The 26,980-nt window shown below is 41.0% G+C and overlaps 1 protein-coding gene across 1 annotated transcript in view; it reads right to left on the reverse strand.

Annotated features, from left to right (window-relative positions):
- Nucleotides 1-381: 381 nt before the first annotated feature.
- The window catches only part of LOC103363427 (FRAS1-related extracellular matrix protein 2-like), a 50,463-nt gene continuing 23,864 nt past the window's right edge, over nt 382-26,980 (reverse strand). The window contains exons 4-24 of the mRNA XM_008290191.1: nt 23,836-24,066; nt 21,604-21,729; nt 20,762-21,013; nt 13,570-13,719; nt 12,430-12,639; nt 12,120-12,317; nt 11,845-12,009; nt 11,459-11,641; nt 11,243-11,373; nt 10,948-11,103; nt 10,382-10,685; nt 10,052-10,180; nt 9,482-9,813; nt 7,169-7,361; nt 6,944-7,048; nt 6,518-6,645; nt 6,267-6,401; nt 4,516-4,642; nt 3,751-3,938; nt 3,509-3,655; nt 382-2,801 (exon numbers count right to left, since the gene is read on the reverse strand). Of these exons, the coding sequence (XP_008288413.1) occupies nt 2,298-2,801; nt 3,509-3,655; nt 3,751-3,938; nt 4,516-4,642; nt 6,267-6,401; nt 6,518-6,645; nt 6,944-7,048; nt 7,169-7,361; nt 9,482-9,813; nt 10,052-10,180; nt 10,382-10,685; nt 10,948-11,103; nt 11,243-11,373; nt 11,459-11,641; nt 11,845-12,009; nt 12,120-12,317; nt 12,430-12,639; nt 13,570-13,719; nt 20,762-21,013; nt 21,604-21,729; nt 23,836-24,066 (4,094 nt within the window). The 3' untranslated portion in view covers nt 382-2,297. The remainder of the gene's footprint in view (nt 2,802-3,508; nt 3,656-3,750; nt 3,939-4,515; nt 4,643-6,266; nt 6,402-6,517; nt 6,646-6,943; nt 7,049-7,168; nt 7,362-9,481; nt 9,814-10,051; nt 10,181-10,381; nt 10,686-10,947; nt 11,104-11,242; nt 11,374-11,458; nt 11,642-11,844; nt 12,010-12,119; nt 12,318-12,429; nt 12,640-13,569; nt 13,720-20,761; nt 21,014-21,603; nt 21,730-23,835; nt 24,067-26,980) is intronic.

Here is a 26,980-nt window from a genome sequence, read left to right on the forward strand (position 1 = left end):
AAAGAGTCAAACGCTCACCTTTTTGAGATGTGTCTAAAGCATTTTACCCGACCCAATTTTGTTTTCTCTATGAATATGCACTGGTAATAAAAGCACATGGTTTACTGAGTTGTTGTGTGTGTATGTGACTACCCACTGTGGAAGTGGATCTGTTTTTATGGAAATTAGGACATTCAACATTCTCACTGAATAATAGCGATGAAAAAATAATAAGTTAGGTAGGCGTATTGGGTCCACATCTTGGCTTAAATTAGGTACAAATTTAGTCGTGGAATGAGCAATGAAAGCAGCCTTAAGTAGAAGTACTTACAGTCTTGCATCACTCCTTTCACAATCCTGCATTTGACATATTCTGCGTTTGATAAATACATAAAAATGTCATACACTTTTCTTGAAAAATTATTTATTTGGAGACCATGTTGTGCTTCTGGTCTATGTTACAAATACTTACAGCACATACAGTATGCATTTTTAACAGTAACCATTCCCAAAACATCCAAATGGTATATTTATATGTGATATATATGTACATACATACATACATAAATGTGCATAAAAAGCTCAAAATGCACTCAAAGCATTACAGTGTAATAACAGAACCACAGTACATGGATACTGGGTCAAACCTACATTAGCAAGCAAATTGTGCACGGATAAAAACGATACGTGGGGTAAACATTTTATGACGGTATCATGTCACAGGTTGCATAGAATTGCTTTGAATTTCAAACTAAAATTGCTAATAGACCTGGCATTTATAAAGTAGTGATTATGAAGTAAGCGTTCATGATAGGTTATACATTAGTAAGAGGTATTCAGATTTTATGGCAATCCGGTGCCGGGGTCGGAGGAAAAACAAAAACTAATAAACAGAAAGCTTGTAGAATGTCTCCTCTTGTGTGTACAAAGTTCCAATGCAAAAATGGCACATAAACCGTTTATATTGAAAGTGTATTCACATCACAAGGACGGAAATGGCGTACATTTTGAGAAGAAGCGGTTCAAATGAAACTAAAGAGAAAGAACGATACATGATTTGTGACAAAACAGCAAATGCATTAAAAACAAATAAATAAACACATTTAAAAATTAATGAATCAGGGAGAGAATTTTCTGACAGTAAAGATGGTGATTGAGGTTAAAACATTTCATTCCCTTTGAGTGGAATCCGATAAACCTATTAGAAAAAAAAAAATAATTCAACAGCACAGTCAACACATAGCCCTGTTGGAAAAGGGATTTAGAGTCACAGCTACTTCTACAAAGCTACAGTAGTGAACACTTAGAAATGAAACGCACCAATTGTGCCAAGAGCGAAAGCAGCTCCTCTTGGAAAGAATGAATCTGGAACTATCACTATACTACACTGTACATTGCAGACCAGCTGTCTTCGAAGTCGCTGCAGTACTAGAGACTCTTTCTACACAAAGAGTTTCTCGTTTGATTTAGTGCTTTGTGTCAATTAAAAAGGTCCTAAAGTCATACAGTGTTTCACTAACTAAATATTAGGGAAGATGTAACAATAACAGTTAGCTACTGATAAATACTGTTTGTCATGGGATATACTGTAAAATACAAGTGGTTGGAAATACAGTAGATCAGACACATTTGTCACAATTTTAAATCGGCATTTAGGCTTCTTTTTTTTTCTTGAACTTTAAAATACAAAAAAATAAATGCATGCAAAAAAAATGAGCACAACATCACACAGGACAAACATTTTACATCATAAAACCTCAAAATCCCGTGACTTCTTAGGCACACACTGAATCTAGGGACGAATCATTCTCTCTACGAACGGACAGATTTGTTTTTTTTCCAGTGTAAGCAAACAGTGGACAGTGTCTTGGTGCAGCAAATCAAACATACAAAGATTGTTATTAACAATTACAACAGTATGCAAAATATCCTGCTTCTTTTGACCAACTCAGCAAAACACCAAATGCCAATTCAAGTTAAGAGGCATCTTCTGTAGCACCTTTGGAAACAAAATAGCATCTTCTTTTTTTCTTTTTTTTTTGGATCAAGTGGCATCAAAAGCCAATCAATAAGTGAGAGGTGACAACTCGACAAGTGCCTTGAAACAGCTACTAACACTGTCCATCTCCTAGTTAATGTCCGGACCACTCCCTGGCTGCGGGAGTGATGCAGTATTTCAAGTAAGATTTCTGAATAGAATCAAAGCTCTTATAGTTTGTGATGCTTCACACACAATCTTCAAATTTTTTTTTATCTAAATGTGAGGCACTTGCAAAATAAAAATATCAACTAAATCTCTCCATGATCAGTCTTGTTTGTTAGACCTCTGAACTGTCACTGTTGCTCAGGCCTCGTGTCATCATGGGCTCTGCGCTGCTGGAGTTCCTCGGTACTTCTTTCTTTTCTTTCTTGGACCGCACCAGCAGCACCACCACGATGATGAGGAGCACCGTGAGGAGCAATCCGACAAAGACGCCGATGAGCAACACGAGGCTGTCGTCGCTGTCTCTCTGGTTGAGCTCGCGGGGGACGTTTCCTTTGGTGAAGATCTCCCTCCCCGGGCTCGTCCTCCGCTGGGTGCTACGGTCCAGCGCGATGTGCAGGATGTTGGTGCCGCGGTTGTTGTTCACGCCGATCTCCTCGATTACATCTGGCACCTCGTTGGCTGACCTCCTGGCGCGATGTTGACTCTTTGGAAGGAGATTGGTGTGTTGGGTCATCGCGTGGTATTCCAGGCTTCTCTTGCCGATGCCACGGTTGGCGTTGTCCCGAGAACGCACGGTGTAGATGGTGTGTATGTACCACTCTCTCCCTGCAGCCACCTGGTAAAAGCAAGATGTTATTTGACTAAATATCTACCCGAAGGTCATTTTAATGGCACAGCTTTCTGTAGAACAATGTAATCGTTGTTAGTTCATTATTAAAAAACTAAAATTCACCATAAATCACTTCTCATGCTGTCAAAAAAACTGCTACTGTCATCGTAATGCCCCCTCATGGACTCATTCTGCTGTTTCTTGTGGTAACATAGTGTGTCCAGTTTCTGTACAATTGATTAGAGAAGCAGAGAAATACTCTTTCAGTCTCTAAACCAGGCAATACTGTGAAGAAACACAGTCGCACTGACAAGACGAAGAAATCAGGGTTCAATAAAAAGTGAAGAATGTGACTTATACTTGTGATTCTGTTATGAAAGGCCATATGAAGGCCAGACTACATAAAGTGTCTGGTTGGTAAATCTTTTTTTTCCCTCTCAGCTTAAGGGGAAAATAAAAAACAGGTGGAAAAAACAAAGTTTATCATCTCTTTGTGTGACTTTTTATCCAGCACAATAGATGTTCATGCTTCTTTTTTTTCTTTTCACACCAAGAGGCTGTTCACACAACTTCTGTGAAAGTTACAAGGTTGAGTTAAGTGTCCAAATAAAAACTCCAGCACAACATAACCTCTCACAAGGACATTAGATTGTGAAATACGAGAGCATGAAATATTCAATATTCCGTTTGCTGCATTGGACCTTCACACTGACCTGGAAGAGAGCTGTGGAATCCATTCTGAAACCATCTGCCCCCGGTTGTCTCACCAGAGCTAAAGCACCAGGGTCATCCACCGCCAAGAAGGCATTGAAAGCTACATTACCAAAAGACCGGGCCTGGGTTTCTGGCTGGGCCTTATCCTGGAGTGGCAAAATCACACAGGAAAAAAAATATTGAGATTTGGATAGACACAAAGGACGTTAGACCCAAAAAGAAGCTTCATTTTGTTACGTACAATAATCTTGAATCTGTAGAGGAGTGAAGGAGCATCCGCCAAACAGCCAAACTCAAAGTTGCTGGGGTTGTATTTAGGGACGTATCCATCAGCTCCGGTACACAGGAACACCTTCTCTATGTTACAGATAAAGGAGCTGCCCAAGTTCTGCACCGGATCCACCATCACTCTGCCGTAAACCGTATCCCCTGAGGAAAGAGAAACACAGTTTTCATCATCAGATGCATAAGTTTGATGGTTTAATTGAAAGTTAAAAAGGTTTTATGATGTTGACTGATACAGTTTTCTGAAATGGTGATATTGTTGCGCAGCTACAGTACTGAGGAGAACACTAAAGCCCCGGCTAAAACCGCTCTCTCAGTCTTGGCAACAACAGCTTTCTACAATCAGACAGCAGCTTCAAGGACTTTCCAAAGTCTTTCAAGACCTTGTTGAGGGAAATAAATTTGAGGCTCTCTCATAATTAGCTTGTTTATGGAAAAGATATGAAAGTAGTCAAAATGGCACTCCACGGATGCCTCATTTTCCTTTTATTTCATCTTGTTGAGTCAGAAAATAATGGGGAACAGTTCTGCTAAATCAACAGAAATATTCATCACACAGGGATTTCTTTTTGATCTGTGGAATTGAGAGAAGCAGAGCAAAGAAAAACAACCACAGCCTTCTGTTCTATTTCAATAAATTTTAGAGACTTGTTTTCTTTTGTTTTTTACTTGTTTTTATTTTCAATTTCAAGGGTAGATGCATTTTATGCTGCTGCCTTACCCTGTGAGAAGGCGGTGTCACTCTCCTGTCCAAAGCCCATGGAGCCATCCGAGAGCCAGAGTGTCCGTTTAGAGAGTAAAATCATCTGCGTGTTGAGACTGAACTCAGCAGCCACTGGGTCGCTAACCTAGAAACACACAAAAGACAGAATACAACAAGCACATTTAGAGACAAAGTACAGCCAATTTGACAATATAGAGAGACTTTTTGGTCTTCTAATGCATTGTATGCGTACGTGTATCTGAAAATGGTTTCAAAACTCCAAATATCCATATTCTGAATATACCAACACATTAGTTTCTTCTTTATTTCATGGTTGAATGTGTTGGTTAGATAAAATATGAAACTTCGAGACGTCTCTATTGTCATTACTTTGATTCATGAATAGCGCTGCTATTACCCAAGATGGTGTTTTGTATTGTGGTTTGATTTGATGTTGGTATCAGCACCAGGAGCTTGACACACTGTAGGTATGGCTATAGGGACTAAATGGAAAACACTGACTAGAGATTTGTTTCTACCACAGCAAGTGAGAAGAGTTGTAGTTTTATGAATACTTGAAGGGTTTTAAACAGATGTGCATAATAGGGACAAACGTGAAAACAGTAGATGTACTAAATGGTTGTAGTGGTTTGGCTAGATACAGACTCTGTTATAGTTCCAAAGCTCTTTTGGTTAAAGTCATTCACGACTTCTGTCTGTCACACCCTAACAGCACTCTTTATTTATTCATTCCACCTGCTCTGTGCTCACTGCATCGCTCCCACATTAGCCTAAAACTGCAATTTTCTCAACTCAGCTTCCCCAGCTGCCTCATGCATTAGCAAAAAATGTTTTTTTTTCTTGTTCATAATGTAAAATTCTATTCAGATGTTGTGAATGTCAGGCTCTGCCAGGCGGTTTGAAATCTCAGGAACTGTCTGTGTCATACTTGCTCAGATTGTGCCAGAGAACAACTTGAAAAGAGCAAAACACAAATGTATGTCATCCTGTAACAAATGGGGGCTGCAAGGTGGTGCGGTTGCCTCACAGCAAAAAGGTCGCTGGTTTGCGTAAGGACATCGGGGATCTTTCTGTGTGGAGTTTGCATGTTCTCCCCGTGCAGCGTGGGTTCTCTCCAGGTTCTCCGGCTTCCTCCCACACAGTCCAAAAACATGTTGAGGTTAATTGGTGATTCTAAATTGCCCGTAGGTGTGAATGTGAGTGTGCTTGGTTGTCTGTCTCTAAGTGTAGCCCTGTGATAGACTGGTGACCTGTCCAGGTGTCCCCTGCCTTCACCCTGAGTCAGCTGGGATAGACTCCAGCCTCTCCACGACCCTAGTGAGGATTAAGCGGTGTATAGATTATGGATGGATGGATGTGACAAATGGATAAAACTGACAAGTGTCCTGATTCCATCCATCCATCTATGAGCTATAACCATTTTAACCTGTAGAGGGTCATCGGGGTCTGGACTCTATAGTGGCCTGCCCATCACCAGGCTAAGACAGAAAACATTCATGCTCTCAAGCAAGTTCAAATTTACAGTATAACTTCAACACATGTCTTTGGACTGTGGTAGGGAGCCAGAGCAGCCGCAGAAAACCTATTCAGGTTTCTGGAGAATATGCAAACTCCACACAGAAAGGCCTCAGGCAACCAGTAGGTTTAGTTCCAGTAACATCTTGCTATGAGGGGAAAGTACTAAGCACTGCACCACTGAGCTGGCCCAGTGTCCTCCCTGGAAATGAAATTTTTAGACCTGAAATTACCTGCTGAAAGCGGATATCCAGGTCAAAGGTGAGAGGCTCTCTGGGATTGCAAACAGGAGGGATGGTGTACTCCAAGCTGGGAGGGGATGTACAGGGAACCAGCTTCACTGTGTACATGCCAGAGTAGTCACGCACCTGAGAGAGGAAATTACATTCAGTGAGAATTCAATGAAAAAAAAAAAGAAAAACTAAAACAAACAACAACTACAAAAGCAGTTCCATTTGTCATTCGAAAACAAAATGTCCCTCACAGCAAAATCAGAGATGAATGTCCACTGTTGGATGGGCTGGTTGTAGGTTGGCTCATTCCTCACAAGACTGAGGTTAAAGGTTAAACCAGGGTGGTCCGGACACATAACCATGGAGGTGAGTGGTGACGCTGATGGAAAAATACATCAGTTACAGTACCTGCACCTGAATGATCACCCTGCTCAGATGTAAGGTAAAACACTTCTAAAACAAAGTTAAAAAGGTCTAATTGGCAAATTGACACCCACGCCATCACCTTATGATAAATCACAGGTATAAACTGGGCTCATTATCTGCTACACTAAACACCTTCTATAAAATAAACCTGTTTATTTCAACTATTATGTAAACTGTGATAACGTGCCATAACAAAACATCATAAATTATGTCAAATTTAGATTACATCTCTTCTATATTACATACTATACCTGGGTGTGCAAAAACAAACAAGCCTCTAAATCGGGCCTCAGTGCGGAAGTTGACTACGAGCTGTCCCAGGCCATTTATACGCATGCTGGTTGGATAAAGTGCACCTGCAAAGACAGTGACAGATTGTTTTAATTTGGCTAGTTAATTAATTTATAGAATCTCATTTTGTGATCACGACACACATCTAAGCATTCTCTGTTACAAACTACTGCTGAGAATCTTGCCTTGTAGCTCAGCCTCCGGTGGGCTACCGATGCCGTCTCTCCATAAGATGGCAGTGTCGTACACAAATGTGAGCCTCAGCTCTGACTGCAAGTCAAAGTGCTGCCATCCTCCTGCTCCCACAGGGGAGTGGAAGACGTATGACACATGTAATGGCACTCGTAGAGTCACATAGGACTGGACCAGATTCAGCACCTGCAGTGAAAACCAACATGATGGTGTCAGTACAAATTTTAATTCAAACGTCACAGATAAACCTTGTCTAGTTATCCAGGTATCAGGACAAAGGCGCGAAGACAACCTGAATGCAATACACAAAGAAAATAAAGAGCAAAATTCTGCCATTATGGTTGATCTAAGTTCTGTTCTAAATAGTGGGTTGTTAGGTCCACAGAATTACAGACTTGGTAATACATGTATGAAGAAACTTAAAACACACTTTAATAGGAATCATGTCGATAATGCTTCCTTTACACAGGCATCATTAAGTTCACTTGATGATCAATGGCAGTAAGATTCAATTTATTCACATGGATTCGACCTATTACAGGTGAAGTCATGCATTTTTTATCATTTCAGCTGCTAATTAACTATGTTCAAATCGCAACGTATGTCTCTTTGTAGTTAACCGCAAATGGAAAATTCTTACAAAATGCACTACATGAATGCATAACATATACTTCTATTGGGGAGACCCACTTGCTTCAAACTTTTCTTCTCTAAAAGAGCTGTCTAAAAGAGCTGTCTAAAATGGTCCGAGGATTCCAAGTGGTGAAAGTCCTCAGAGGGAGTGCTCTCTGGTATCTGCACTTTCCTCTGACCTGTGAGAGGTACCTGCCTGCACTGGCTCTGTGTTCATGTGGAGACGTGTCTATGCCTCTGGGCATTGAGAGCTCAGGCAAATGATTTGCAGAATGGCCTTCTGACACAACCTGCTGGGCCTTAATAGATCCCTGTGGTTCTGTTAAGCTGGGCATTAAGCTCTGGTTTGTGTCATGACACTGGCCACAGCCTCCAAAGAGCTGTGTCCAATCATCCTGCCTGTCCACTTAGAGCAGCGCTTGGGTCAGAGGGCACTTACAAACAAAGGCTGTTTCTTTTTCTACAAATTCTGTCGGACAAGTCCTAAAACTGCACCGGTGACAGATCACTTTATAAATCTACAGGTCTTGTGCTCTGTTAAACCGTGAACACAGATGACACATACAATTCATCTTCAAAATGGAGTGATGCTACTAATCTATTTAATGATTTATTATTTTATTTTTATCTTCTGTTTTGTTTAATAAATTATAGTCTGATCAATATGGTCAGTAAAGAACGAGACACCGTGCCCTACCAGTTATTGCATACTGTGTGCAATTTCAGTTCCTCACCTCAAGGTGTTACTAGTGGCAGAGCTAAAGTTTATATTACTGGCAGGAGACTGCTTACTTGTCAAGACACGTTTATTAGTGCAACATTCACATTTACATCATGTGGCTACAGGCAACAAAGTTCCACTTGTTGAGGAAGGTTGTTATCACCTGGGTGATGCCTTTGTTATTAAATAAACCTGAAGCTATGTAAAATGAGAAACTCCTATTATAATAGAAAACCAATATACCCTCTTAAATAGATACAGAATCAAAATATATTTGCCGGTGCTTGAGGGCTTGAATTAATAATCCTCAGTAGGGAATGTAGAGAAAGTTCTCACTATAATGTGCCCCCCCTGCACTCCTTCAGACCTTCTTTATCAACACTCTACCTTAATTAACTGAAAGTCAACCACAAGTAAGTTTTCAAGGTGAATAAAAATGTTGAAGACTATAAGGCCTGTGTGCCAGGAGGACAGAGAATGACTTAAGCTCCCCTCTTTCTAGCACAATATACAATATCTGCAAAGACCACATTGTGCATATAGCAAAAAAAAAAAAGACTAAAAGGGATTTTTTATTAGGCTGCTGGTTATTTACTTGCCAATTTGACAAGACAAATAACTGGTCTGACCAGGAAATGAAGGAGGCAGGATGTTTAGTTAGACATTGCTATGGAGGTTAACATGTGTCCCCAGACAATAACTGATGACTTTACTGGCTAGTATTTACTTTAAGATCTTTAAAAAAACAAAGCAAGGTTTTAATATGATGGTAAATGATTAATTAAGACTGAAAATGGCCATGTTTTACTATTGGGCAGACTAGCAACTGCTGAATCCACATTCCTTTCCTCAAGGGGGGTGGTGGCCTTATTAAACTGACTCATTTCAACTCATGTCTAGAGATGAAAAATGGGTCAAAGGTGAGCTGAAGCTCAAAGGTGGGGCTGCTTACCTGTCCATCAGTCCCAATAGTGCCTCCACAGTCACTGAGCAGCTCAGACATGTCATAGTAGCAGGTGAAATCCCACAAACAAGCCTCCAAGTTGAGGTTTCTGTAGAATCGTAGCGTACTGGATCCCCTGAGGGAAGTGCTGTACTGGTAAGGCGCAGTCTCGCCGATCACTTCTGGATTTTTGGTGGCTTCAGTCAGGAAGCCATAGCGAGTCTTGACCTCAGCGTAGTCCAACAAATTGGAGCAGCGATGGTGGCCAACACGGGTACCGTCAGCGCTCAGTGTCAGTTCAAAGTTAGACAGGGGCCGGGTGGACACGACAGGCAGCATACCTGTGGGAGGATATACACTCAGTAGCTGAAAGGTGGAAACGCAATAGTGTTGGATTAAAAATTAAGCATTAACTAACTGAAGTAGCTTCTCATTAAAAGAATTTGGTTGATTAGTGACACATGGAACCAGGATTTTAAGGGTTTCTGAGCTCAAGAGGGTCTTCAAACTAACAACCTGCCTGGGGGTTGTATCTTCACTGATGGAAATTATTTCTAACATCCAATCTGCTGTTCTTACCATCAATGTGAGGCATGGTGACAGTTAGTTTGATGAGGTTGGGGTGGTCCGTGTCTGCTCCACTGTACCTCAGCTTGGCAGAGAAGGGCTCAGCACCCACTGTGCCTGCAACACGAGGCTGGCACATTCCTGCAACCATGCCATATACAAACAAACATCAAACACTTTCTTCCCCTAAAAATCCTCCACAGACAACTCAGTTTTCTGTCAGAGTTTGGACAGAAACTAGTGTGGTGGCAGTTCAAAACACAGCCAGCAGCTGCTTGTTGCATTGAAAAATTTCTATGAAAGAGAGTAACTATTAGAAGTTAGAGAATGAACTGAACATACCCTCATCTATGCTGATGGACACTATGGGGCTGGAAAGTTCTAAACCTTCGTCTCCGTTCGAGTTCACAGCCCTTGCAGCACACTGGACCCTGGAGCCAGCCTGGAAGTAGACTGAATCCAAAGTTATAAGTTTGGAGGAGGTGAAGAAGGTGTCAAAATCAACTTCCCTCATCGGGCTGGTGACGCCGTCGGGGCCAGTGGGGGCGCTAACGAGCCAACGATAACGAGTGAGGGTATTGTTGATGTTCTCGCTGACGCAGATAGAGCCTGTTTTGTCATAGTCTGGATATTTGGGGTTACAGGCCTGGAAAGGAGAAAAAAAAATGCTTGTGAGTGAAGTGCACCTGAACGCCACCGTAGCAGGAAAAAATATACTGTTACTACTGATGGAGCCCTCAGGGTAGCTGGGAATAAGGCAAAGTGTGCACATGTGATAAATACTACTTCATTTTATTATTTCAAACTGGATGTGTGACACTAAAAGCTTTGTTCAACTTATCATTAAGTGTGTAAATTACTGAAAAATATATGGTGTGGTATGTACTGGTCTTTCAGATGGGACTTACTGTGACACAAATGACAGGGTATCCAGCCACAGGCACAGAGTCCCTGGTTCTGTCGAAGTCATCATAATATAACAGTGAAACCACTCTGGGCACTGAGGGGAAGGTGACATCTGCCATGCTGTTGGTCTCCTCGATATAAATTATGGCTTTGCTCATCTGCTGAGTGGCAAACAAGAGCAATTAAGAGGATAATAAAGGAGAACAAATTACTGCATGCGATGGGCGAGTTAGTCGTTAGTAAATACTTGAAAAGTGCAAAGTTAAGTTATACAGTAATTTTTGGCCTGACTTTCACCTTTATCTCAGCCACCATGTTCTCGTCTGGCTTCAGATGCACAGTGAACGCCTCCCTCATCTCTCTCACACCGTCATATAAAATCTCCACCTCCACAGAGTGCTCCGTGTCACCCTGTTTGAAAACAATTTCTGCCAAGAAAGAAAAGACAAATATTTTGTTAGCAAATTTGTGAGTGTAGCTGGCTTGACAAATATTCCTGGCAGTATTATTTACCCTCAGATATGGGGTGATAGTCTTCCCCGGAGGTAGCAGAGCCATCTTTGGTGTGAACTCGGACAACAGAGACCTTGGAGGTGTCTCCAACTCGCAGCACTGAGATCTTCACCACGGACACTTGGCCACTTTCCTTTGGCTCATTCACACTGAATTTGGTCTCCGCAAAACTAATAATTGCCTCTGAAAGAAAAACATGGTATATTGTTTTAATCATGCTGGTAACTTCACAGCCACTGAGGCTACGGCTTGCCAACAGTGGTAATACCATAAAAGACATTATGGTAGATCTGATTTAATTTGAAAGATGTCATAATCATATGAAAATGTTGCACATGGTGGCTTTTGAAAACAATCCACAACAAGAAAAAAGAAAACATTCTTACTGTCTGCATCATCTATTATCTTGATGAGTGTTTCATTCTGCCGTCCAATAGATGCTCCAAATGGAGATTCACTCTTGGGGTTTCCCAACACAAGACGGAGCTCTTCCTCCTCCTCATGTTCTGTGTCATCAACTAGCACCAGTAAACAAGGTTTCTCAATCTCTCCTGAAAAAGAGTAACAGAAAACTGTTACTGAGTGGCTGCATATGTCCTTCTGTAAGTATTTTTTTTAAAATAAAAGGGATCATGTAAAGGGACATGTTTTACTACACAACCTGGTAAGAAGGTGATGATGGAAGCATCCGTATTGGGCCTCTCATTGAAGTCCATCATGACCTGGGCTGTTCCCTGCCTGCTGTAACAGCGTACTGTGGACTTGTAGCTGATATCGCCACTACGGTACACAATAGCTGAGATCTGGCCAGAGTTCTCATTACCTACATACACAGCATCGCGGAACTGCACCTTTGGCACTAGAACAGCATAATTGAATCCATAACTCAAAATCAGAAATACAGCATAAACACCATAAATCACTGTGTGTAATCTGAATAAATTTAGATTTCAACTAAAACTTAAACTTACAGTCAGAAACTGAGTCATTGATGAGGATGGTGGTCTTGCTTGGTTCCCCGAGGATCCCATTCATGGGCATCCGGAGTACCAGTTCAAACTTCTCTGGCCCCTCTAGCACCGGCTGACCCAAATCATCCAGGATGGTCACACGAAACGTCTGCATGGTGACCCCTGGTGCAAAGTCCAGATTCCGGCTGATGCCCACATAATCCACACCAGCTGCTCCAGACACAATACAGATCAGGCATGTTTCAAATAATAGAGTGCTCATGGGATAAAGTGGCTAAAGCACAAATGGACACCAGCACTTGATCATATTTCGACAGGGGTTCTCACGTTACTTCATAATTCATTTGTGAATGTCAGGCTAGCGAGCAAGATGAAAGGATATATCCTCCGTGCTGACAAAATGACTGTTTCTATCTCATGGATGATAGAAATGTACAGTTAGAATTTGTTGCATGATTAAAGCAGCGCCGCTAGAAACCGGACATCTCCCCGAGCGCAAACAGGTTATTCATTTGCCGTTCTTTGAAGAGTCTGGGTATCGAGCACTCACCCCTTTGCCTGCAGGCTTTTCTCATGTACTTATGACCCAGTTATGTGTGTAAGTGTGGTCTTGCATTTCTACCACGCTGCATATGATTAGACGCTGGTTATTTTTACAGTTATAACACAGACTGGAGTAGAGATGTTAACAGTATATGCAACGAGGGTGAGGGGGGGGGGAAGACTGCCTGGAGGCAGGAGATAAAGACGCTGCAGGGAAGACTTGAAGAGACAGCCACCAGTCTTCGGGTCCAAAGCGCTTAGAAACATGCAGAAACAATCAGTATGCATTCCTGAAGCTCTGTCCTCACTCAGACTGCCATTATCTTCACAACAATGTGTGGATCCAATGCCTATTAGACAAAGTTCCAACAGAGAACCCCATGCTCCCTCCCCACTCCCCAACCTAAAACAATGTTTACATTCCACAGGTCATCCACTCAACATATCCAGCTTTAAAATCTCCTTGCAGAAGTTGAGCTCAGGAAAACAACGACTGACAGGGTGACGACTTAAGTCTATTGTCTTCAGTGGTTTACATTTATCTAAGCACAAGCTAGCTGAAGCTGTCAGAGAAAGGCGCCTATCGGGGACACGTACCCTCGGCTGAGACAGGATCTGTCTTTCTGGAGCGCGCTGTGACAGTTCCTCCTTTGGAGAGATCAGTCCCTGTCCTCCAAACCTGCACCTCCACGTAGCCATCACTCTCATCCACGTGGTAGTCTGTGTTGCCAAAGTAGAAAACGGGATCTGGAAACAACAACAGAGGAAGAAGTGAACTCGATGAGGAAAAGCACACAGGAGGACGTACTCTATAATAAACTTTGGCATATTTAAATGTCTGCTGTAATAGCTGAGTTGAATCTTTAATAGCTTTCTCTGTAAGATTATCTCTGATTACAGGAGAATTGACAGAGCATTTCCACCACATCAGCAGCAGGTACTCAACACTGTAATTGTCGACCTTAAACAGCACTCTAACTTCCTGGCATATTTTAAGGGTATTTCTAAAGCCGCAACACGCATTAAAGACAAAAAAAAACCTGAAGGCAAAATTGCATTTTCTGGTTTTGTTGTGGATGAGCGTGGTGGTGGAGCTGACTTTGATAGTGATGTGTCTGAGAGGCAGACAGGAGGCCTGACAGGAGGTCTGGGGGATGTAAAGCTCGATGTGCCAGCCTGGGCCTGCCTCACTGCAATTAGTGTTTCTATGAGCTGAGATTCCACTGCAGCCAAACTCACCCACTGTTACTCTATTTAACCCTTTCAGAGCCGTTTTTTTTTCTTTTTCTGCAGCGATGTCGAACATGTCACACTGCTTGTGAAATGGCTGCTTAAGGGCTTGGACCTCTGCATGTGTGTTCCCTTATAACACTGTAAGAAGTGCCATCATAAAAGGACTGTTTATGGACATGAACTGAAAAGAGTCCTTCAATGGCAGCAATTCAGAACCTGGAGAGCCAAAAGCTGAAACCAATCCAATTTTAATTTTACCTTACAAAAGGCTCACATTCATGTAACTGATTAAATGCCGTATATCATTGTTATCACTAATGGGAACATACCACAGCTGAGAAGTAAAAACCTTGTACTTTTGAAAGCAGCGGTGACCAAATAATGAATAAATTAAATGAATAGTGATGGCCATGGGCAGAGTTATGGTTTCCATGACAATGCAACTGTGCAGCTACAAAACGGTGCTTAGCTGCTTCTCATCACACAGTGTGAGGCAAAATGGAGAAGGTGGAATTGAGCGATAAATGCGCTGTACAAAAACAAATCCATACTGTTGTGCATGATGATTATGTTATCTAGTGAAAGCAAAACATTAGAGCGGTAGAAAAGACAGACAGAGACATAGATTAACCATCAGTCAACAGCGCTGCCAGGCAAAATTACTGATCGGGGGGGGGAAAAAAAAAGTGTTTATTATTTTACACTACATAATTATTCTTCCAAGTAATCTGAGTCTTAGAAGATTTTGCCTATTTTGATGAAGTCTGCTTTGGCAGCAACAGCTCAATATTCACAAGTAAAGGCAAGTTCTAAAGGGGTAAAAAGCCTTTTAAAGTTAAGCCTTGGGGTTTGTGGTTCTCAGAGAAGCCATCTATGTGGCTGAAATAATATTACTCCTGAGTGCAAGGAAAGGACAGAAAACTTTTATGCTTTAATCTGTCCTGAGAGCACGGCCAGGACAATGAGTGCTGCATCGAGAGGCTTGCAGCTGCCAGAATTTCTCCCCACAGAGAAACCAAACAAAGATGGTTTTGGCTGCCTGCACTACGTCCCCCACTGGAGGAGTAATCAGATCTACCAGCCTGAGGTTGGCAAGCAGGAACTCAGGCCCTGTTGTACTAGTCCAGTAATCAGATAAGGTTTGTGCAGCAGACAAACAGTGAGCTTCAAAGAGGTATGGCCCATTAACTGAAAGGTAAACCACTGACTCCTGGGCTCCATCACCTCAGCAGCAACAGCGTCCTACGCCACAAAGCACATCTAAGGTTACAAGGAAGTAAGTGGAGAAGATCCAGATTTAGACTTATGTAAAAATGATGTAAGGTGCACCAAATCTTCATCTATTTATAAAACTACAAGTTTATCAGAATTATAATATCTAATTTTTGTGTTGACTATTATAAGCAAGTGTTTAGTGTTTGTTGTTGTTGTTGTTGGAAATGATAGAACAATGGAAACGCTGATTTTAGAAAACAGCCACAGGGTTTCTTTCTTTAAAATTAAAAATACAAAACATAAGGCATAAATGATAGTACATGTAGTCATTATGCTGCTCCCTTTATTGTACTATATGCTGGAAAAACAATGGCAAACAAAGGAAACATCTGTACTGTTGCATATGAATGAACATAAAATAAAAGAAGAGGCGTAAGGAAAGACACAGACATCCCTGAGGGGAATGTTACACTCCCACTGACTGCTTGATTTCACTTGAACTTTGCATGACATTCCCACAGCGCTAAGTGGCTTCTCTAATGGTGAGATTCAATTGAGCCCTGGCAAATGCTCTTCTGCCCACTGTGTGCTAAGGAAACATGTCCCCAGAAGAAAAAAAAAAGCACACAAAAGCAGCGGCATACGAGAGCAACAAATGCTTGAATTGTTAAATCAGGCATCTTAAGACGGTTGATTAAAGTCAGCACCTCTCTGCTGTGGACATCTGTTCATATCAGAATGAATGGAAATCCAGGTGAGGCATAATGACAGGGTTTGCGAGTTCCCCCTCATTTCATCCCCATCCAGGATATACTGCACACGCACTGGACCCGCCCATCTTTAAAACAGCTCATAATCATACCTTCAGGACCAGAACAAAATTTACAGGCGAGTGAAAAAACACTATAAATACACCAGTCAAATCCTGCTGTACAAGCATTCTCGTGTCTTTCAGTCCCAACCACCAAAACATTTTCCCGGATGCGGAGTCAATATCAAACAGCAATTACCCCTGCAAGAAAGGACACGTTTCTCTGAAGCTATCGCAGGCAAAAGCCCGAGTGGAAACTGTAAGGATGTGGCCATTTATGTGCAGATGGTCTGCCGCTGGGAAAATAGCAGGTATTCTATGGATTGCAGCTGTTCGTGCTACTGTAGAACGCCTGGACACCTTGTAAACTTTACAGTCCTCACAGTGTTAAGCTGCCATAAGATTTACATCTATGCAGAAAAAGAGGTCATTATAATTCATGTCCCTGCTGTAAAAAAACAAAACAAACAAAAATAAAACAGTTACTGTGAAGTCTGGCAATAAGCTTGGCAAAATATGTGTACTAATTTTACAACAGATCTGTAGAAAAATTGTGTGTGTGGATGGTGATGAGGCGAGACAGAAAAAAAAAGTGTGCGAAAGGTTATTAGGCTGTGTGTTCAGATCTCTCTGCTAGCGATACAAAACAACCAGAACCTTTAACGCACATGCGCACACATTTCCCTGCTAATTACCACACAGCCTTTTATGTTTTTACTGACCTTGTCAATTTGTAGCTCTTCTTGTTGTTTACCATTTCCCTCAAACTTGCATTCTGCTGTCATTTAGATTGTGTTTGCTAGTCCTGTTGTGTCCCCACTTGTTATTTGGATTTTTGGGGCTTTTGTTTGTCTTTTTAATTAATTCCTCATCTCTGTTTGTTTTATAAGGTAGATTTCTGTGTTGTTTGTGTTGTTTTTCTATCTCTTTGTCCTCTCCACTGTAATTGTTTTTGGCAGGAGGCCCGGTACACAAGTGACCTGCTGGGTTCCTGTTACCTGCTTCTAACGTTCTGCGTGCGTTGTTCTTGGTTATTCCAATACAAGAAAGCATCACACATTTTCAATTACTCAAACAAACTCACAGGAAAGCTGAGTTTGGAGAATCTCTTTGGATCTGGGGTTTGTCATATTTGGAAGACTGGCTTTATTCATTCGCTGCTTTTTTTGGTCACATGAGTTTTCAAAGTTGTGTTTGGAGATATCCAAAACAACAGAGCAATGTAAATGCTTTTTCTCAATTAAAATTCCAGTGAATGCTACCAAAATAAACTCACAAATGTAATGACTGAGAATTTTCCTCCTTAAATGTACTCAAATTAACCCACATGTCAAATCATTTACAACAAATAATAGACATGAATATTTAAAGTTCGCAAAGTTTAGGGACCACTCAATGTGACTTTCTTATTTTTTTTATTTTGGTTATACTTTCTGCTAGTCGTTGCCACATGTTCTTCAAAACCAGACCTTTTGATTTCTGTGCCATGTAAAGACTCTGGTGGTTTTCATTCCAAGCAAATCTGATCTGATTACTACCTCTCCGTGGGTGAAGGTGTGCTAATTAGTGAAATTAATGTTTTGGTTGGAAAGAAAACATACCTTCCCCTCCATGCTGCCGGTCTTCAAAAGTGATTGTTAGTGCAGTGAACGTCTGCTCATTCAGGTATAAAAGCGACAGACGTTCTGAAAATAGAATCCCATAAACTGTCAGATTAACATCTGACTCTTGGCAGACAATACCATCTCTACCTTCCATCGCTCTTGTGAGATTTTTTTTGCACGTGTTTGTACCTTCGTTGGTGGTCAGGGTTGCGTGTTTGCGTGGAGCAGGGAGTGCGTACACTTTTGCCCTGCTTCTAATTTCAGCAGAGCCCTCTGGTTTGCTGGCATGGAAAGAAGAGATCTTGCTGAAATGCATTTTTTTTCTTTTTTTGTGCAAATATCAGTAGTTCATGTTTCTAAGAACTTTCTTAGCCCAGCATAGCTGCTAAGAGACCTCCTAGGGAGTTCCAGCATAGACCTCTCAGGCGAGGACAGGTGTTTGGCCAGGCGCTGACTCCTTCCCCCCCCAAGTACAACACCCACTTGACAGCTATTCCTACAGGAAGGATGACGAAGAAGGATGTGATGCCCCCATTTGCCTCAGTTCCATATATACTGGAGTGCATGAGGAAAAGGAACTAGCATTACATACTTGAATTTAATACCTTGCCAGAAGAGCTGAACTGAAAGCGGGAATGAATCTCCTGCTGCCTTTCTTTCTCTGGTCCAGACAGGAGATCGGTCTTGTTCTGCTTGCCTCAGAGCTATTTACTATTTATTTCACCATCAGCGCTCAAGCCATTTTATTATCACCTCCTTTAGGGAGATATGAAGGGCTGACACCACCTTATTTCTCCCCGTTCTTCATGTTCCATTTATTCAGTGGATGCCAGCCACATGCAGCCCCTAATCCTAAAATTATACTTTAGAGGTCTTGCTGTGCCAACTTTGCACATGTTCGGTGTGCACATGTGCCTTTTGTGCGTATATTGTGTGTACGGGCAGCAGATCTGATGTCAGGAACTGGTGTCATTATAATAAGGAGCCAAGTTGTCGGACAATAGCTCCAGGCATTGTTTCTCCTCATGTCACACTGAAAGTCTTGACAACAATCTGAATTTGGAAAAAAGTATAAAATGCACACAAAGGATGCTTCTAAACAGGAGATGCATTCTCTATTTCTTACACTCATGTTGCACAGGGAGGGATACCCTTGTGAGTGAGGAGCTTTCTGACAACTGATATGCATAAGAAGATTTTGATTGTCACTCAACCACACAGAGAAAGCCAAAGGCAAAGAAAACATGATTACAGATAAAGCTGGAATAAACCTGAGTACAGACTGTTAATGCTGGTTGTCAGTCTGGGTCGAGTTAATCCTATGATGCACTGAGCCTTCTTTTCTCCTGTTGCTGTGTGATAATACACTGAGGACCTCTAATGTAGGCAAAGGCTCGCGAGGAAGTCTTAAATGTGTATAGCGAAAAGATTTTTTCGTATGGTTTGTTATGAATTGACTTTTTGCGCCACAAAAAATGGATTACTCAGGCAAGTGATTGTTTATAACAGCTGAGGTAAACACACAAGATACGCTGGCTGACTCTCAACAAAGCAAGGGCAATCATAAAACAGAATTTGCCTTACACAACACTATGAAAATGCAGTAACGCAGGAACATGAACATGCTATTTATCAGTAACAGGAAACTGTGCCCCACGAGAAGGGTAGTTTCTTTAACCATTAATCCTTCGCCTTTGTTCTTCTGAGACCACTTCCGAAGCAAACTTCAGGTTGGCTTATCTTATCCTCTGAAATACCTCCTAATATCTATACGCCTCATTGTCATTCTAGCGGCTTCTCAAACATCCCCCCAACCCTCAAAACTAAACGTAAATGACAGGCAACAGTATGTGACTGAGTCAGACAGTGATAGAAAGAGATTAATCAATAATGTCTCCAATCAATGAGCTGTCGGGCAGCCGGAAAGACACGCATGACTTGCACTTCTGGAGTCTCAGCATCTATAAAGACCATGGCAATGTCATTTTATGGCTGCAGTGGAGCAGTACTTGTTTGAGAAGCAAGCCGAATGCTGTAAGGGCTGACTGTTGTACATCCTATTAAAAATTTGTGTGTCTCAGCAGCTGTTTTGGCAGTCTGGAGTCAATACCCATGAGCAGTGGAGGTTAAAAGGCCCTGCGTTCACTCTCAGGTTACATCTGCTGCTACGGTATGAAAACTTTCCAAGCACCTGACTTCCTCCGTCCTGAAACAGGTCAAGCAAATACACTTGAAGTGCATCTGCCTCGGGTCCCATTGGAATAGGAGGGGAAATAATCTGTTAGACAGGCTTTAAACAGATTAGTGACATGCAAAAAGTACTTGTTTCCCAATGGCCATGATTTTTTTGACTGCTTAAATCAGATAGTAAGATAACGGAATGATGGATTGAATGTTGCATCATCACTTCAATAATCTAGCTTCTAAAGGTTTTCGATTCAAAGAAAAAAAAAAAAGACATTTCGCAATTATCCAGTGTTGCCTGCCTGCGATCACAGAGTCTTGACTTCATAGCAGTGCTTGTGGAGATCGCCGGCGCGATAGAGAACTGAGGGTAGGCCGTCAGGTGTTGGGGAACAAAGAGGCGTCAGGAAGATACGGAAGACTATCGGCCCTCCAGTCTGAGCCTGCAGATATGAGATAAAGGCTTTGCCTCCAGGAAGGAAGATCGCAAACTCAAACGCCTTTTTGCCGAGACATTGGCAGATAAAAGCCCTTCTGGCCAAGAAATAAATTCATGATTCCTTTTCTTGAGGCTTTAATCAGAATGGGAAAACCTTTCAAATTAAAAGAAAATAGGAAAAAAAAAAAAAAGCCTTCTTATGTCACAAAGTGTTTCAAAGCCCTAGAATTTCTTAACATGTGCCGACTACTTAGTGCTGGATTGCATTCCATTGCACACATGATAAGTGTACTGTCATCTTACCGTCATCCATATCAGGAATGATCACGATTCTGGCGGTGGGGAACTCAGAGCCGAGGCGGCCCCCCATGGGCATGCTGAGGGTTACGTTGAAGCTTTCCTCATCTTCATACAGGGAGTCATCAATGATCACAACCCGACAGGGTTTCTCTATCTCCCCCTTGTCAAATCGCAGGATGCTGTGATGATCCTCAGGCCTGGAGATGTAATCAGAGTAGGACAGCACCGTGGTGGGGATGGTGCCTGTGGCTGAAACTGAGTGGGCAGAAAACACAATTACAGAAAGCAAAGTCAATTATTCAAACAGTCCCATAGTACAGTATGTTTTTCTTCGCTTGAAAAATCAATACGTAGCAATGATTTCCTTTATCCTCATAATCCTCATAATCCTTATTCTCACAAGCAATTAATATGAGCTAGTTCTCAATTTATGAACAAGTCAACTTTAACAGAGGAGAGGAGCATTTACTCACAGTTGCATCTTCCCATTTACACACATTTTTTGATGCAACATGGATGTTTGATGTCTTTTGATTTTCCATGTTAAATGTGTTTTTTTTATAACGGTGAAAATGAACAATAATTGTTTCTCTTTTTTGTTTTTGTTTTAAGTCACATTGCATCAAGTGCAATAGTGATTAGTTTTCCATATTTATTATCAATATGGTAAACTTCATGATCTTCTTTACAGATGCCCGTTACAGAAACTGAGCCTCAGTCTAAAGAGAGGTGATCAATCTGAGTAATCATTATTGGGAACCAGCTGAGGTGGAAGGAAGCACTGAGTAACTCAAGAAACTAAAGAATTGAACAGATTTTCCCCCTCCACGTAGTTATTGCGTTACCTTGCTGGGTGAAGCATATGACCATGAGCTCCTGACTGACATCTCCACTCCTGCGTACAGGAATAAGCAGCTCACCAATGTCCTCCTCTATGTTGTACACAGCTGAGGGTATAAACACTGTTGACTCTGTAACAAAAAAAATCAAGGATCGACATATTAGATCATTACTTTGACATAGCGTTATTGGAGTTGAATACTATACAAAACGGTATAAGGAAATCTCTTGTGTGGGATATTTACAGTGTCAAAGCGATAAACTTAATGGAAAGTGAAGTGAATGGGAAGTTGGATTGATATCAAATGATATCATCATATGCAGCGAAAAACCTTTAATACACAAGCTTGTGCACTGGGACCAATAACAGTTCTGCTGATGGTGCTTCTATTATCTTTTATCAAAACTCACCATCTACTCGCTATTTATTTGCAGCAAATATCCCACCTATAATTGGCTTACACAGCAGACAGACAGACAGGGCTCTGGAACTGGTAAGTGGCCCAGATGAATGTTAAGATGTCATGTGTAAGGTAATACTGTTTAGAATAAGAGTCTTTGAAGATGTAAAAAAAAAAAAAAAACGTACGTACGAATCTCTGTCTCACACACTTGGTTTCATTAAAGAAGTCTATTGTTTGTTCTTAACATTGCTCGCAAGCATAGACATGTTAAGGCAATTGTTTCACTGGCAGCACTCCATGTCTTTGTCTCCTTTCTCTAAGCTGTGTATGAGTTTCAGAAAGGTAATGAGCGTGCAACATTTCAGCCATGAAATTTTACAGAGCTCAGACACAAGTTTTGTATTCTACTCATTGAGCATCATGGCCGGCCACAATAACAAGCTGGTGGTAAGTCAACAAAACTTGTTTCCAGTCTGAGTTATTTCAGTCAGTCTGGTCTGAAATGATTTAGATTCACGATGGCAGCCCTTGGGCTATCCTATTTCTCACTGGAAATAAACATAAAATGCATTTTTATAAGCCTTCAGAGGTTATTTGACCTTGAGAAGCCAAAATACATGAAAACTTTACAAACTATAAACAGTATAATGATATGATAATGGACATGGCTGCAGGGATACAATGTCTGTTTAAGGCACGAGGTAACAAAAATAGAATTTCACATCTTGCAGAGAGAAAGCTGCCAGTTTCCTGATTGCCCTCCAGAGACTTGTGTTTTGTGAAACAAGCTCCACCTAAACATAATAATTAGCATACATTGTTGACAGCAAATTCGTGCTTTTCACCCAGTGAAGCCCTATGGGAAGTGCAAAAAGCATTATCCATATTTATATCATGCAGTTCTCTGTCTCAGTTCTATTGCAGTCAAGCTGTTTTCAGAAACACTGCTCATCTGTTCCAGAAGCGCTTCTTCCATATTTACATTATAATCATGCAAGGCGGGCCGGCATGGCTATTTCTACACCATATCCTTGTTGAGCTTGTTAAGCTACACTGGTGGAAAGAAAGATACCGTCCATGGACACACTTTGTAATTTCTTCTCATTATATGTAGCAATCTTCATGAACAAGTTGAATTAGGGATTTTATCAGTTGATCCCATCTTTCAGTCTTGTGAATAAATGCTATATTTAAAGCATTTGAAGAGGAATTTTTACTGATCAAGCTTTGAAGGATTCTTAAAAGGAGCTCTCTGCTGCTTGAAAAATTGGATGCTCTTACAGTGACTGACTTCAATCATCTTCTCATAATTGTGGTTTACAAAGTTTTGCTACAAATGCATTGTCGTTCTCTTGCTTTAGCAGTTTTTTTTTAATGTCCTAGTGCAGATTTAAAGCGGTGTGTACTATTCACGATGTATGTAATATTGTGCTACTTTGTCATGGGTGCGCTGCCTGTATTAAAAATATACCTGACACCTTTGTTTCTTCTACAAATGGATTTCTTTCTCTATAATTGTTGAACATCTGTGCAAAATGACGGGGGGGAGTCTTTGATGTTAAGACGTGGGACATCAAACGTTCAATGATATTTCACACAGCGGAAAAATGTTGTGCTGTCAAACTCCATCATAACAATAAGTCCTGAGTGTGTTGCACCGTTAGGCAACAAAAACCTAAAATAAAAAATGTATGATACATGGACAGAGTTTGTTTTGGGTTGTAGTTTTTAAACAGGAACTTCGGGTTTCACACAATCCCCATTCTAAGCAAGAAAATCACATTTAAACATTGAAATAACTACAAAATCCTTGGAAGGGAAATCATTACTGACCATCATCGGGGTCCAGGATCTCCACAGTAGCAGCCTCTGGGTATTCAAGGGCTGCCATCACTGGCTCCGACAAAACAATCTGGAAAGTCTCCGACACTTCATACTCATTATCTGACAGGATCCTGACCTTCCAGGTGGCTGTGGTCTGGCCCGGGTTGAACTGCACCTGTTTCTGAGATTTCCCCCGGAAATCTTTGTCCTTTTCAGCCGTCCCGTCCTTCGTGCCAATACCTTCAGAAAAAAAAAAAAGATGATTGATTATCATAATTAGTGAACATCTGCTAAATTCAAACAACATTTGATGTTCATTTTCATATTTATCTTTCTTTATTATATTAACACGACTCCTGATACTTGTGTAACTATAAATATTTATACAGATACAGACAGCAACAACAAAAAAAAGATTTAATTAAGCTTCTAATTTTCATCTCCTGTAAAACCAGGGAAATGTCATGTACCAGTCGGTCTAACTCAACAATATCTGCCCATCTTCTGGGTGCACTTTCCCACCCCCAGTGTTTCAGATGATCGCAGTGGAACTAAAACTAATTATCCCTCATGTCAGCCCGGTCTCAGCAGAAGGGGCTGGAGGCTGACTTGCACTGTCTGACCTTCAGCATGTGAGCTGTTTGATGGAGCTTATAGTCACCATTGCTGTGACACTGGCAGGATTCCTGTTGAGCAGGAGCAGTGAAGCTGGTGAAATGTCACACAGCCTCTCCATTGTCTTTGCTAACCGGCCACACAACACGCAGCGGGGGTCTGGCAGTAAATAGAAAGAACATGGCTGCACACCCCGAAGCAACAATGCAAGCTGCCACAACCATGGAAAACATGAAATTCCTGGAAAATGGAGCACTGGAAAAGCAGGAACTTTTTTCAAGAAAAATGCTGTATGTTCAGAACAAATAAGTAAAGTAAGAAAAGAAAAGAAAAGAAAAGCTGATAGATCACAGCAGGAAAACACACAAGATCTTTAACAGACAAAGACTGATAAATGCAGAATTTGGGTTTTTCTTTCAAAAATTGAAATCCAATTCTATGATGAAGATGAAAATGGACTTTGATATGCTAGTACAGAGAGAAGTAAAAGGCCTCTGCATATATGTGCTGAGATAAAGTAGTCAAACTCAACGCGGCTTGATAAATCAGCAGTCTTCAAAGAGCAGCTACGAGAGGAGAGAACATGAATTGCCCTTAATTCTATCCTCTGCACAAGGCCCGGATTGGATGGCCCTGATCACAGCAGTCGCTCTGAGGCTTCACAGCAGGTGGGCTCGCTGTAGCCTTCAGACTGGTGCCACCTGCACTGCGCACATTGACCAGTGAAGCAATAGCCCATGAGTGGGGTCCTCTGATCACTGTTCACTCAGGCAGGGCTGGCCAAGAAGAGATATCCCCCTGTCTTTATATCATCACAACACTGAGGCAGATGGTTTGAAGTGCTACATTGCTCTAGTGGCTTGTTCGTGCCAGTTAATCAAAATGCTTTGCTTCCTCACGACAGAAGAGGAAGAGGAAAACTCCAAATGATCGCTGTGAGGAAACTAATGAAAGCTCAAGACTTTTTTTTACAAGGAAGAATATTGCCTGACTGAGACAGGATATATTTTGTTAGTTATATATCTACAGGAATGCCGCAGAGGTGTTGTTTAAGCCCCAGAATAAATAATACATAACATAAAATGAGAGAGAAGGCTTTAACTAAAACTGTTGTTGCTAAGATTCTATTTCTAACTAAAAGCAAATGAAAGCAGCTGTGTTGCTTTCTAGAGATTTAAACGTGCTTCTGTCACAGCCTAAACATGGACAGACAAATAAACTTTAATGCAACAGCAGGTTTTGTTCAATCTTTTAAATTCTAGATGTTTTTGTGGCTGATAATTAAGAAGGAAATATTACCATGACTGTGTGTTAAGAACAGTACACAGTGGTATGTGATCAAAGCATCCCTGCATGAGGATGTGAACACTTAATATAATGAGAAACGGACAACATAAAAGCTTTCACCACTTATGTATTTAGAAAGAGAAATTGTATTGCTATAGTATTGGAGCTTTGAGTTAAAGTACAGATGAGGCTGCATTTTATTTTTATGTCTGAGCTGTGGAACACATTACTTCTTGATATTAGAAAGGCAAGCTGTCTCAATATTTATGAAAGGAAATTAAAGATATATGTTTCTGACCTGGCTTTTCATTTGAAAATTGTTGAAGCGTAACGCTATAACCTCATGTTTTAAACTATAATCTTTGTTTCCCAATTATTTTTAACCATGATGTTTACTTCATTAACTTCTATTGATCTAGTTTCAGTATTGTATCCTTTTGTTGTTGTTGTTTTAAGTGCTTCTGGCTGCATGATTAAAATGAAAGTCACTCTATAAAAGAAGTTGAAATTGAAGTCTGAAGCCGTCGTCACGACAAAAAAAGGTTCTAACTTGAAAAAGAAAAAAAATATCTATATTACTCCTGCCTTTGTTGGCTTCCCATCATCAGCATGCAGAGGTACATCTTCCTCCCTAATCCATTATCATTCGCCTTCATGCTGTGGCAATTTTAAGGAAATTGCACCATGACAAGCTAAAAGCACATGACATTAAAAAAGGATGCAATGCTTGTTTTCTCTGGGCTCTGAACACAGTGCAGCCGCAGTTCAAAGCAGCGCTTATTAAATTGATAATACAATCATTAATAAAACAGGACCAATGCCCCAGAAAATCAAAGCAAATGTCAATTATTTGATTATTTGTCCAGCCTCCTTATACACAATATATTATTTTGTTGTTCCATAATAACTTGCAGCGAGATCATTCTGGGGTCATCACACAGGCGTTTATGTTGGTTTTTCATCTTCTGTTTCCTTTGTTGTTGAATTTTTATCAACATGAACAACAATAAAAGTATTTTCTTCTTGTATTTTATTTAGTTTTGATTTATTTCTTGCTGTGAATTATTATTGACCTTATGTGGCTGCAGTACAGTATAGGAAGATCTACCTTTAGATATGAGCTGATGGCTTTTTTTTTTTTTTCCTCACAGAGTCACTGAGGTAAAGCAGATATGCTGTGCAACGTGAAGCACTCGAAAGGTCAGTTACATTTGCATATCACTTCAGAGAAGTTTCATTAGTCTTGGGCCCT

Source organism: Stegastes partitus, unplaced genomic scaffold (genome assembly GCF_000690725.1).
Source record: "Stegastes partitus isolate 25-593 unplaced genomic scaffold, Stegastes_partitus-1.0.2 Scaffold659, whole genome shotgun sequence".
Taxonomy (NCBI): Eukaryota; Metazoa; Chordata; class Actinopteri; family Pomacentridae; genus Stegastes; species Stegastes partitus.